General features: G+C 38.4%; 1 protein-coding gene across 5 annotated transcripts in view; it reads left to right on the forward strand.

Annotated features, from left to right (window-relative positions):
* PPP2R5E (protein phosphatase 2 regulatory subunit B'epsilon) overlaps positions 1-12,488 on the forward strand; it is a 147,485-nt gene that overhangs the window by 114,872 nt on the left and 20,125 nt on the right. For all 5 annotated transcript variants that reach the window (XM_081830417.1, XM_081830416.1, XM_081830418.1 and 2 more), the window contains 3 exons: positions 10,446-10,576; positions 10,695-10,754; positions 11,730-11,838. In XM_081830417.1, the coding sequence (XP_081686543.1) occupies positions 10,446-10,576; positions 10,695-10,754; positions 11,730-11,838 (300 nt within the window). The remainder of the gene's footprint in view (positions 1-10,445; positions 10,577-10,694; positions 10,755-11,729; positions 11,839-12,488) is intronic.

Raw genomic sequence — 12,488 nt, forward strand, 5'->3', positions numbered from 1 at the left:
GAACCCCATGTTGGGCTCCCTGCTTAACAGGAGAGTCTGCTTTTCCCTCCCCCCATTCATGCTCTCTCTTTCTCTCTCTCAAATAAATAAATAAAATCTTAAAAAAAATTTCAGTAGTTTTTTTATTTGAAAATTTCAAAAGTTCATGAAATAAAAGACATTTTTGAAAAAGTAATATCCTTTGCCTATTAGATATTAAAACAAATGTTTTAATTTATATAACTATAAAGGTACATGAATGAAAACAGTGTGGCATAGGAATGCCTGGGTGGCTCAGTCAGTTAAGCATCCAACTCTTGATTTTGGCTCAGGTCATGATCTCAGGGTCATGAGATTGAGCCCTTGAGATTCTCTCTCTGCCTCTCTGTCTCCCTCTGCCCCTCCCCTTACTCATGCTCTCTAAATAAATAAATAAATAAATAAATAAATAAAATCTTAAAAAAACCAGTGTGGCATGGGTACAGGAGGGAGACTGGAACATAGCAGAGGCTTGGGTGGAAAACACCGTTCTTAGTAAGCCAAAACCCCACAAAAAATGTACCTATACATAAATAAATAGAGATGTGTGTTGTGCATACGTATATATTAGATTGGTATAATCCTCTGAGGAGGAAAACTGATAGTGTTCTATCAACGTAAATTCTGTCAACTTGTATTTTATCCACTGAGCAATTCCTTGAGAAGTAGTCAGGTACTACACAAAGATACATGTACAAGGGTATTGAATGCATCATTGTTAATAATTATTAGAAAATTGGAAACAATTGAAAAGTTCCTCAGTAGGGGGTTAGTTGAATAAACCATGGACATTTGTATAATGGAATATTCAGATTGTAGAGAATGAGATAGAGCTACACATGATCTATTTTTAAGTGAAACATGCACATTCTGGAACAGTATGATTTTTTTGAATCTGAGTCTTATTTTAGGGAAAAGGAGTGTTTGTATATGCACTAAAAATTTTGGAAGGCAATACACCAAGTGGTTAATTGGTAGAATGTGATTACGTGTGATGATCATCATTTTCTAATTTTTATATTTCTCTATTTTTTACATTTAAAAAATAATGAACATGTATGTCATAATCGGTAAGAATGGTGAGACTATTTAGATTACAAGTACGTTCTCATTTTGTTGCCTGGCATTTTTCATAAACCTCAGCTGATTGTGTGCATTAGCCTTCCTGAGACTGTTTTTGTAAGACTGCACCATTCACTTATACTTCACATTGGTTGTGTTTCCTTCCTTTCGTCACTTGCATATGTCCTTTTAAAAAATCTGAAGTTCATTGGGAAGCTGCCAGTGTTTCCTCAAGAGCCCTTTTCAGTGCTACTCATTTTCATCCTCATCAGGAAGCAGTACAGATTGGTGGTTAAGTGTATATACACTGGTTTGAATTCAGACTCTGGCATTTCTTTAGTGCATGGCCTTGGGCAGGTTATAGGACTGCGTTGCCTCAGTTTCCTCATCTGGAAAGTAGATAAAAAATATCCACAGTATAGTCGTTATTTTGTTGAAAGGCTGTTGTGGAGATTTAATAAGTGAATACATACATAAGCACTTAAAACAATTCCTGACGAGTCAGTGGTCAGTAAATGTTATGTTGCTGCTGTCACTGCTGTTTTGATTAGGATCAGTTCTTGTTTTGAGAATCTTCTTTTGTCATATTTTCTAGGAATAGCCTCAGTCCACGAAGTCATATGGTGTTGGTCTGTCAGCATCTTAACCAGCATGTTAGGAATTTTTTGAAATCTGACTTTAATATTCTAAAAATCAAAGAAACCCTTTGGACTCTACTTATATGGCTCCTCTCTGGCTATTGAGATCTTTTTAGATGTTAAATGTGGTCTCTCCTGTCCTTGGATTCATTTCACCATTGATTTCTTCAAGTGAATGTTTATTAGTGCCAGGAGCATATACTTTTAATAGGTGACAAGCAGGGATAGCACGTTCAAATCTTTTTTTTTTTTTTTTAAGATTTTATTTATTTATTTGACAGACACAGCGAGAGAGGGAACACAAAGCAGGGGGAGTGGGAGAGGGAGAAGCAGGCTTCCTGTGGAGCAGGGAGCCCGATGCGGGGCTCGATCCCAGGACCCCGGGACCATGACCTGAGCCAAAGGCAGATGCTTAACGACTGAGCCACCCAGGTGCCCCAGCACGTTCAAATCTTTACAGAGGCCAGACAAGTGGTAGGCAATGAAGTAGTCTCGGTGTGACAGAGAGTGATGGGAAACAGTGGTAACCTAGAGAGATCAAGAGAACCTGGAAATCAGATTTTTGTATGGGCCAGACAAAACTCTCTTTGACTTGTACCAGGGCAGACAAACTCTCTGTGACTTGTACCTTTGAAGAGTCGCAATTTTTTCATTTAAGAATGGTATGACTGACTGACTTCCTTAGATTTCATTGTAATTTTTGTTAAATCTAGATTTACATAACCTTTAGCATTTCGTATGTACTTAATCTAAGTCTTTACACAAGGAAGCTATCAGAGATGTATCAAAGATAGTCAGTTGATTACATAGTGCACTCATGTCTATGGTAATGTTGATTTTAGACATAGTAACTGTCTTCTATAGCCATAAGTATGCAGGCTGGCTTAGGCTTATGGAACGTGTCTCTTCCCAATAAAAATAATTTTCATCCGTGTTAGGACAGTTGGGAAATGATTTCTTTATGATCTCCGCCCCCGCCTCCCCCACCCCCAAAGATGGGTTGCCGAACCTTGAATTATTTCATTGGGTGTATTATTGTGGCAAGAGTTTAGTAGCATATTTCTAAAGACTGCTTTCAACCACTCTGCAAATCTGAAAAGCAGTCAGTGGTTGCTAAGAGACATACTATTCAAGTGTCCCCATAAACATATGTACTGCTGGAGATTGCGATTTAGCAATTTGTATTTCACATTTGCAGTTATATTTAGCTGAAAGGTGCCATAATTATCATGCAAATTATGCAAATCGTTTACCCTGTCCTTAAAAGTGACCTTTTATTATTGTGTTTTAAAAACTCAAGACAAACTGGACATGACACAAACCAACCGGTTAAAAAATTTTAAGTTCTAAACTGAAATAAATTTCATGAGACCTTGAATCTCAGCTCTAATACAAAAGCTTTTTTCCAGACGAGTTCCTTGAATATGTCAAAATGTTTACATTTCTCTCTCAGAGTCTATAGCAAATAAAACTTGAGAGAACTTAATTGTTCAGGAATTTTATCAGCTAGCCATTGCCAATTAAGAAAGCACCTCTTCACCTCATCCCATCCAGTCCAACCTGTAACTTACCAACCTTGGGAAAGGGCTTTAGCGCTGTGGTTCCTGCATCCAGAGCCAGCTCTGTGGGTGTGCAGCTTGGGCGGTGACATGGGCCTTGTGCCGAGTAGGGCCCTGCTCTTGGTTTCATGCTCTGCTGTTGCTGTCTTGAAATTCTTCAGAGTGTTTGAACAAGGAGCACTGCATTTTCATTTTGCATGGGGCCCCACAAATTATGTAGCTAGTCCCTGCTTGCATCCCACTAAGTGCATCATTATGTAGAATAACCGCTCTTTCTTGAAATGCTGATCAAATTGATTATCTTAAAAGTTTAAATCGCCAGCTTTTGTTGAATCAGTCAAAATGAAAGCTTGAGGGAGGAAAGAATGGACTTCTCTAGTTTGTGGGAAGAATGCCTGAAATTAGGAAGAAAATAAAAGCATGTGACTTGGCAGATTTGTTCATATTTGGAGGACTTTCACCTTTGAAATTTTTATACTGAGTTTCCAGAGTCTTGAAGTCAGAATTGCTAGAAGCTTATAATGTGTAACCTTTTGATCTTTTGTCCCCACTGTGCTTTCTCAGTGTTGCCCTTAGATCAGCTTGTTTGATGTGTTGGTCCTCTTGAGTTGGTCTGATATATTGGAGTCAGGCTGCTGTTGGCTCTTGCTACTTGGTTCTGGGCTGTTTTCTCCGTGTGCAAAGGTGTTTGAAAGGTATCATTTTTCAGCTGATAGTAGAGCTAAAGGTAAAAATAAAGCCAGAAATGTGGAGACCTGATTTTAGTCTGAATGAAAACAACATTTACATGAAAACATGTAGAATACCAATTTCATTGTTTATTTAAGCGTTTCTGATGTTCTTTAAAATCTTTCTTTACATGGAATGGGGCATGGTAGTTGCTTCTTTATCATAGTAGAGGGCAGTTGGGCTTTTTGTTTCAAGCCTTTTGCTCTTAAATTTTTAAAAATAGTTTAAATTCGGGCGCCTGGGTGGTGCAGTCAGTTAAGCGTCCGACTCTTGGTTTCAATTCAGGTCATGATCTCAGGGTCGTTAAGATTGATCCCTGCATCAGGCTCTATGCTCAGTGTGGCTCTGCTTGAGATTCTGTCTCCCTGTCTCTCTGCTCCTTCTGTTCATGCTTTCTCTCTCTCTCTCTCAAATAAATACATAAATCTTTAAAAAAAAAGTTTTTAATTGATAAAGTAATGTCTATTTTAAAAAATACAAATATATTTATACGGTTTATAAAGACAAATAGCAATCTCCTGCCTCAGTCCTTCCCCAGCCGAGTCTCACTCCCTAGAGGTAACCACATTCAAGTCTTTTAGCTGTTTGCTTGTATGTGTCTCCGTATCGCCAAAGAACATTCTTATTCTGTTGTTTCTTGATTTTTAAAATCTTTTCCTACTGTAAATCATTATATGCTTCCCTTTCTATCTCCTACCTCTATATCTTAACCATGTAGTTAGTTCTGTCACAAAATCTAATGAAATGAAATTGTAGTGTTGCATTAGTAGGACTGTGTACATGTTGTTCATAGCCGAAGCACATAATTGCATTTCTTCTCTTGTAGAGCTTTTTTTAAAACCCCTGGAATGAATAATTGCCTTATTTTCCACATGCTTGCTTTCCTATGTATGGGTTACTAGCTCACCCCTCAGTTCTTCTCTGAGAGCACCGTACACCTCTTCTCAGTCTGGCCTACACATCAGCCAATCTCAGTTCCATTGTTTTCCTTGGAGGCCTCCTTCATGGAGCTGGAGCCCCATCATCCTGCTCTAGTCAGCACTGGCGCCTTCCCTTAGGCTGTATCCACAGTGGTCGTCCTGGGACGTCCCTTTGCCACTCTTCTGCACTATGTATTTGCTGGCTTATCTCCCTTTCTTTCATTTTGGCAGAATACATCCTCTGGATGCTTCCTAAGAAAGTATGAATGGGATATAAATTTTTCAAGACCTGGTTCTCTGAACTTGTCTTTATTCTACCCACATACTTGATTGACATTTTGGCCAGGTATAGATTTACAGGTTAGAACCCATATTCCCGGGGCGCCTGGGTGGCTCATTCATTAAGTGTCTGCCTTTGACTCAGGTCATGATCCCAGAGTCCTGGGATCGAGCCCCGCATTGGGCTCCCTGCTCCTCGAGAAGTCTGCTTCTCCCCCTCCCTCTGCCTTCTGCTCCCCCAGCTTGTGCTCACTCTTTCTCTGTCAAATAAATCAATAAAACATTTAAAAAAAAAAAAAAAAGAACCCATATCTCCTTAGAAGTTTTAGGGTCTAGATTGTTTTCTATTTCCGGTGTTAGTATTAAGGAGGCCTACACCAGCTGAACTCCTTATTCTTTATAGTGACCTATTTTCTCTCTAAGCTTTTGAGATCTACTCTTTGTCTCCAGTGTCCAGATAATCTAAAGTGATGTGCTTTGGTTCAGGTCTTTGTTTATTCATTGTGCAGAGAACATAATGGCCCTTATATATATATTGAAATTCATGTCTTTTTTTTTTTAATTGCATTGAATTCTTTCTCAGATAATTTCATTTTCTTTGTTTTTGTGTGTCTGTACCTATTCTCTGTGCCTTTTTGGAATGTGTTGGACCTTCTGGATTGATCCTCTAGTTATCTTCTTCTATACACTATCTTCTTTTGGTTATACTTTCAGTATACATTTTTTCATTTTAATGTTACCGTTCTTCTGAAATTTTTATTTCTGTTACATCTTGAGTTTCCAAAAGTTCTTTTTTATTTTCTGAATATTCATCTGTAACAGCTCTGCTTTTGTTTCCGGGATCCAGTCGATTTGTTTATTTCTGAGGATAAGTTCTTTTCTGCAGTTTTTTTTTTGTTTGTTTTTTACTTGCATTGTGACTATTTCCTCTGAGTTCTTTATGATTGTTTGTTTTGGTCTCTGTCTTTTATGTTAGGTTGTCTGGTGATCCTTGGCTTCATAGTTACATGTTAGTCATCAGAGAGGCTTCTTAGGGCCATCTAAGAGCCTTCTTAGAGCGTGTGTGTGTGTGTGTACGCATGCGCTCACATGTGCATGCACACAAATGGGAGGCACTTAGTACATTGAGCAAAGACCTTGCTCTTTCATTGAGAAACCCTCAAATAATAGTGTATCAATAGGTGTTTCCTCTTGAGGCTGTCAAGAGGCTGAGGCTGAGGTTCCTAAAAAAGGACCTTCCTGTTCCCTACCTCATCCAGAATTTTGGGGGCTTAGTCCGGAAGGATGCCAGCAAATGTCTCATTCTTCAGCATGCAATTTTATTTAATCCTTTTATTTTCAATAAATTTTTCACTTTACTGTGTACATGTCTTGAAGACTAGAGACTTGCATGTTTATGCTCTCCAGACTTTGATTGTAAATCTTCAGTCCACTGTGTGGGACATGGATCTGGGAGGTCTTGTTACTTTTTCGACAAACTTTCAACCAGCCCTCCTGTTTTTAGCTCCCCACACCCTTGCCATCAAATATATCTGGCGTCTTCAATTCTTAAGCCTTTTAAGGGTTCTCTGGTGTGAACTGGCTTGCTTCTTGTTTGGCTTCCATCCCTGCTGGCAGAATGGAAAAACACTTAGCAGAATGGAGAAAGAGGAAACCTAAGATAGTTAGTTACCCCTTGCCATCCACTTTCCATCTTTGAAAAATGTGCAGATTTGTCTCATCTGCTCTCTACTCCTCTCTGCCCCGTGTGTTTCTTCCTTTTTTATTTCTTTATTCTCATCTCAGAGAGGGCTCAGGAGGAGAAAATTTCATTCTCCCATCTCTGATTGGGAGACCCTAACTGCCTTTTTCATTTTGCCCTTCTCGTTTCACTGTAGATTTTTTATGAGGTTCAAAGGAGGGTTCTTTGGCTAAATCACTCCACGGGTCATCCCTGTTTGTTAGCTTCAGGAAGGCTGGTTTTGTAAACTGTTAGGAGTCAGCATGTTGGCAGGTCTGTCTTTGCTCTGTAATCACCTTGGAAACTCTCCAGCTTCTTTTCTCTGACAACAAGTTGCTGCTATATTCTAGGGAATAGAGTCCTCTAGGCATTTACAAAAGCTGGATTATATTTCTCATTGCTTTTTTGTGGGGAGTGTGAATTTGACTAAGCACAAACATTTTGTTTTGGAAATCAGAACTCATCCTACTCCCCCTTTTTGGGGCCTGTGCATTATTATACTTTTTCTTTTGTCTTTTACACCATAAAATCATCAAAAATGTGTTCTGTAGAGCAGCAGAAAAGTAATTTATATACTGTAATTTTTCTTTCTCATAGGACATAATATATTTTTATTTGTGGCTTTGTAAATGACTTAAGTTAGATGCCTGGTAATGCATGTCTTTCGAGGGCCTAATGAAAACATTAGTTAAATAATTTTTGCTTAATTATTATATTTTCATTAAACTCTTAAGATTAATAGTACATACCTAAGTGTAGTTGATTCAGGTTTTGCTAACAGTATACTCCCTCAAACTTTCTCTTATTTATGTTGGTTGCAAATTACTCATTAAATCCTTTTACAACACTTAAAAATAGGACCCAAATTAAAAAAGAGAACTTAAAAGGTTAGTTATTTCCATTAACAAGGAATAGGATGAGTAGGTTAGAGATCTTATGTCATTTTGTGTGTGTGATAGATAAGGGATACTGAGCCCTCGGGGCCTTTTTTACTTATAAGGGCCACATACCTTTCTTTCTTAGATTGTTTCCTGTGGAAATGTATAGTTGACTTGCTCATTGCTTTCCCTTTGGGCTCCAAGGTTTGTTCAGTAGTGAATGTGTGTGCACAGCAACAAGGACAAATCCTGGCATATGCAGAGATTGATTGATTGGTTGATTGATTGCGTGGCTAAATGGGCAGAGAGATGGCAGGTGTTTTAACAGCATCTTCTATTCTGATAGGCTCCTGGTGAAAGTATGTGCTGTTGACCTTCACTTCAACCTCCTGATTTCTTCATAGGTCAGCCTGGATGTCACTTCCTCCAGATGCCTTTCTTATTACTCTACTTCTCCCAAATAGAGTAGATTTGTCTGCTATGTCTTTAGCATCCTAAACCACTTACGCTGTTTATTTACCTACATCCCTCATTTAGACTAGGCTCTGTGAAAGCTGATTGTGTCTGTCTTGCTCATCATTGTATCCCTGACACCTTGCCCAGTGGCTGGCTCTTAATAGGCATACATATTTATTTGAGGTATTCAGTTTTTGGATGGATGGATGACATTGTGTAGCCAAAAATTACATCTGTCTCACTGCCAAATTTTGAAGATTCTCCTTCAGTTTGTACTTCCTGCCATTATTTGAAGGGCCGTTCTTTGTCTATAATTTTGTCTTCTGTTCAAAGAAAAGCAGCAAGCAAAAGTAGATAATTTATTTGATTACTGCCCACTGAGTTATTCTTCTGCTGTCAACTGCATGTCTTAATCACCTGATTCATGCTTATGTATGTCTTGATAGCTTTTTTGGTAATTAGGGTAGTCTGGGTTCATTTGTATACTGTCTGTATGTTCTTGAAATGTTTTACTATAAAGTCAACTTTGGTATAAACAATGAGTCTTGCTTTATTGTGATGATAATGAATGTATGAGGAACACAGTAAAATTCAAACCAGTCTCCCAAGTTTGTTCCTCAGCTAGAGAAGAACCTGCCCACTGTCATTTAAAAAAAATAAAGCCTTGGGCGCCTGGGTGGCTCGATTGGTTAAGCGATTGCCTTCGACTCAGGTCATGATCCTGGAGTCCCAGGATTGAGTTCCTGCATTGGGCTCCCTGCTCAGCAGGGAGTCTGCTTCTCCCTCTGACCCTACCCCCTCTTGTGCTCTCTCTCTCTCATTCTCTCTCTCAAATAAATAAAATCTTTAAAAAAAAATAAAACCTTATTGAGATATAATTCACATACCATAAAATTCACCCTTTTAAAGTTTATAATTCAGGGTTTTTAGTGTACAAGTCACCAACTTGTGCACCCATCACTACTATATAATCGCAGAATACTTTTTATTATCCCCCAAAGAAACTCCATATTCCTTAGCAGACATTCTTCATTCTGCTGTCTGTATGGATTTGTGTATTCCAGATATTTCATATAAATGGAATCATACAATAATTGGCCTTTTGTGTCTGGCTTCTTTCACTTAGCATGATGTTTGAGAGGTTCATCCATGTGGTAGCATGTATCAGTATTCTTCATTCCTTTTATAGCCAAATAATAGTCCATTGTAGCCCATTTTGCTCATTCATGCATTATTTGATGGGCATTAGGGTTGTTTCCACTTTTGGCTATTATGAATCATGCTGCTGTGAACATTCATGTGCAAGTTTTTGCGTTGATGTGTTGATATCAGGATTCAGTTTTTAACTTTAGATTACAAATGAGTAGAAACTTAACAGATGTTATTCATGTATAGCATACATACAGAAATTGTAAATGTTCATCTCAATGAGTATTTACAAAGTGAGCACACCTGTGTAACAAGAACCAAGTTCTACAAAGAGAACATTTTCGGTATCTCTGGGGACTTTTAGATGTTGGTTTTGGTTTAGGTTGTTTCATTTACCTATATGTTCAAGTAGAGCTGAAGCCTTCCTCTTAAAACTGTATATTTGGAACATAAGCTCACTAGGTAGTTTATGTTATAATAGTGCAGCAGCTGAGATGACAGACTCTAGGGCCCCTCGATTGCTTGGGTTCAAATCCCAGCTCTGCCATATATTAGTGTGAAACCATTGGCAAATTGCCTAACATCTCTGTGCTCCGATTTCCTCATCTGTAAAATGGGGATGAAACTACCTCATTGTGGGGAGGCGCCTGGGTGGCTCAGGTCTTGGTCTCAGGGTTGTGAGTTCAAGCCCCTCAATTGGAGTGGAGCCTACTTAAACAGAAAACTACCTCATAGGGAGGATTAGTACAAGTAGATGGCTTAGAAAATTGCGTGATGATCATACTAAGTGCTGTATATGTGTTCTGTTGTTATGATTATTGTTACTGTGTCTATCTCTTCATTAGAATATAAGCCCCTTATCTGACTTATGTATCACTGTATTTCCAAAGACTAGTACTGTGCCTGGCACATAACAGATACTCAGTAAATTTTTGAAGAAGTAAAGGAGGGAGGGATTTTAAATGATGAGTGGCAGAATTCCTAAATGGTTTCCTGGACCCACTTTTGACAGCTACACTGTCTTTCATTTACAACAGCTTTTGGAGCTATTTGACAGCGAAGACCCTCGGGAACGGGACTACTTAAAAACAGTCTTACACAGAATTTATGGCAAATTTCTTGGTCTTAGAGCATTTATCAGAAAACAGATTAACAATATTTTTCTAAGGTAAGTGGAGGATGGGGGGAGAAGGAGAAGCAAAAGTGGTGGTTTTATAGAAGTGTTAAATAAACTTCAAATATTTGAACATCGTGTACTGACTTTACTTCTTTTCTTTTTAAAAAAGGTTTGTTTATGAAACAGAACACTTCAATGGTGTAGCTGAACTGCTGGAAATACTAGGAAGGTAAGCACATTTTTAGCTAATTGCTAATCTCAGGTGAATAGCATTTTGAAAATTAGATTCAAATGGCACAGGGAAATGCTGACCTAGATCTCTTGCTGTATGTACATTGGGTACTCTAATTTGTGCTTTCGCATGTTTCCCAACTGACTTACAAGACATGATTTCTTGTTCTTCCTTGTTCCACAATTATGCATTGCTAATTCTACTGGAATGACTGAAAGAGCTAACAGTTTGTTCATTGCTACAAAGACAATACATCTAATTGCAGTCAAGCCCATTACTCCACATCTTATTCTCTGTTAGTTTCTAGGCTACCTGTCCTTTGCCATATCTTTTGAAAGCAAGTTAAAATAAATTGGAAAGATTGCCATTTTCAAAGGAACCGTGTACCCAGGTGTAGTCCCTCAACAGCTGCTGCCGGGAGAAGTAGAATGAATTGGAAAGAGACAGCTGTTGTGTAGGTTTTTTTACACAAGGGAGGTTAATGTGACTGGACAATGTGATTACTTAGTGTCTCCTCCTAATGTAAGGAGAAAAAGTGGAGTCACATGGTTTTTTCTGTGATTTTCCCAGGCGGGGGCTCTATGTCTATGGTATTCTTGGTTGGAGAAGAAATTTCAGGAATGGTGTCTGCAAATGGAAAGGGTCCTAAGTGAGGAGGGCAAGCGATTTTGGGGGGAAGGAAAAATAAAGAGTTATTGATTACAAAAGCTTTTGGGAATCATCCAGCTAGGTGAAAAGAGCATAAGAGCCTGTGCTAGGTTATATCATAAGCAAATTTTCTGAAATTTCCTTCCACTTAAACATACTCTTTGAAGTAACTCCGAAATCCTGAATGTCACTGGGTGGGGCTTGGGTTGTTTTGGACCAAATGTAAACTGATTCAGATTTAACTTGGTTTTCCAGGAGCAGGTTGTCTCAGGTTAGCTGGTTGTGATCATGCTGCTAATTCATGTTTCTTTTTCTTTTTCCTAGTATTATCAATGGCTTTGCTTTACCTCTTAAGGCAGAACACAAACAGTTTCTGGTGAAAGTGTTGATCCCTTTACACACTGTCAGGAGCTTATCACTCTTCCATGCCCAGGTAGAATTTTATGTAACTACTTTTGGAAGCAAAATTAAAAGTTTACAAACTCAGTGTTTCTTTGATATTGATATTTCCTTAATTTAAAAAAACTCATTTAAAATGCTCCCCGAGGAGAATTAAAATGTGTGCTCTGTTCTTCTGTGCATAGGAGAATCATGGGAATATTTTTCAAGTGGGAGGAGCATTTGTTCATTTTACAGAGAACTTTGAGGACTTGCCTAGTTCACAAAATTACATATTGAACATGTTGCGTACAATCAAATGTAGTGGGTTTTCCAGTTTTAGAGCTTTGGACATGTGTAATCATTTTGGAGTATTCTGGAATATTTTATCTCATCCACATTTGTGTTTGTCTGTCAGTTGCTCTTTGCCCCCTCTTCTAGTTAATTCACTATTTCATTCTCACTTTCTTTTTTTAATTTTATTTTATTATGTTGTGTTAGTCACCATACATTACATCATTAGTTTTTGATGTAGTGTTCCATGATTCATTGTTTGCGTATAACACCCAATGCTCCAGGCAATACGTGCCCACCTTAATACCCATCACCGGGCTAACCCATCCCCCCACCCCCCTCCCCTCTAAAACCCTTAGTTTGTTTCTCAGAGTCAGTAGTCTCTCATGGTTCATCTCCCCCTCCGATTCC

Source organism: Leptonychotes weddellii, chromosome 9, assembly GCF_054177405.1.
Source record: "Leptonychotes weddellii isolate Sample4059 chromosome 9, ASM5417740v2, whole genome shotgun sequence".
NCBI classification, from domain to species: Eukaryota; Metazoa; Chordata; class Mammalia; order Carnivora; family Phocidae; genus Leptonychotes; species Leptonychotes weddellii.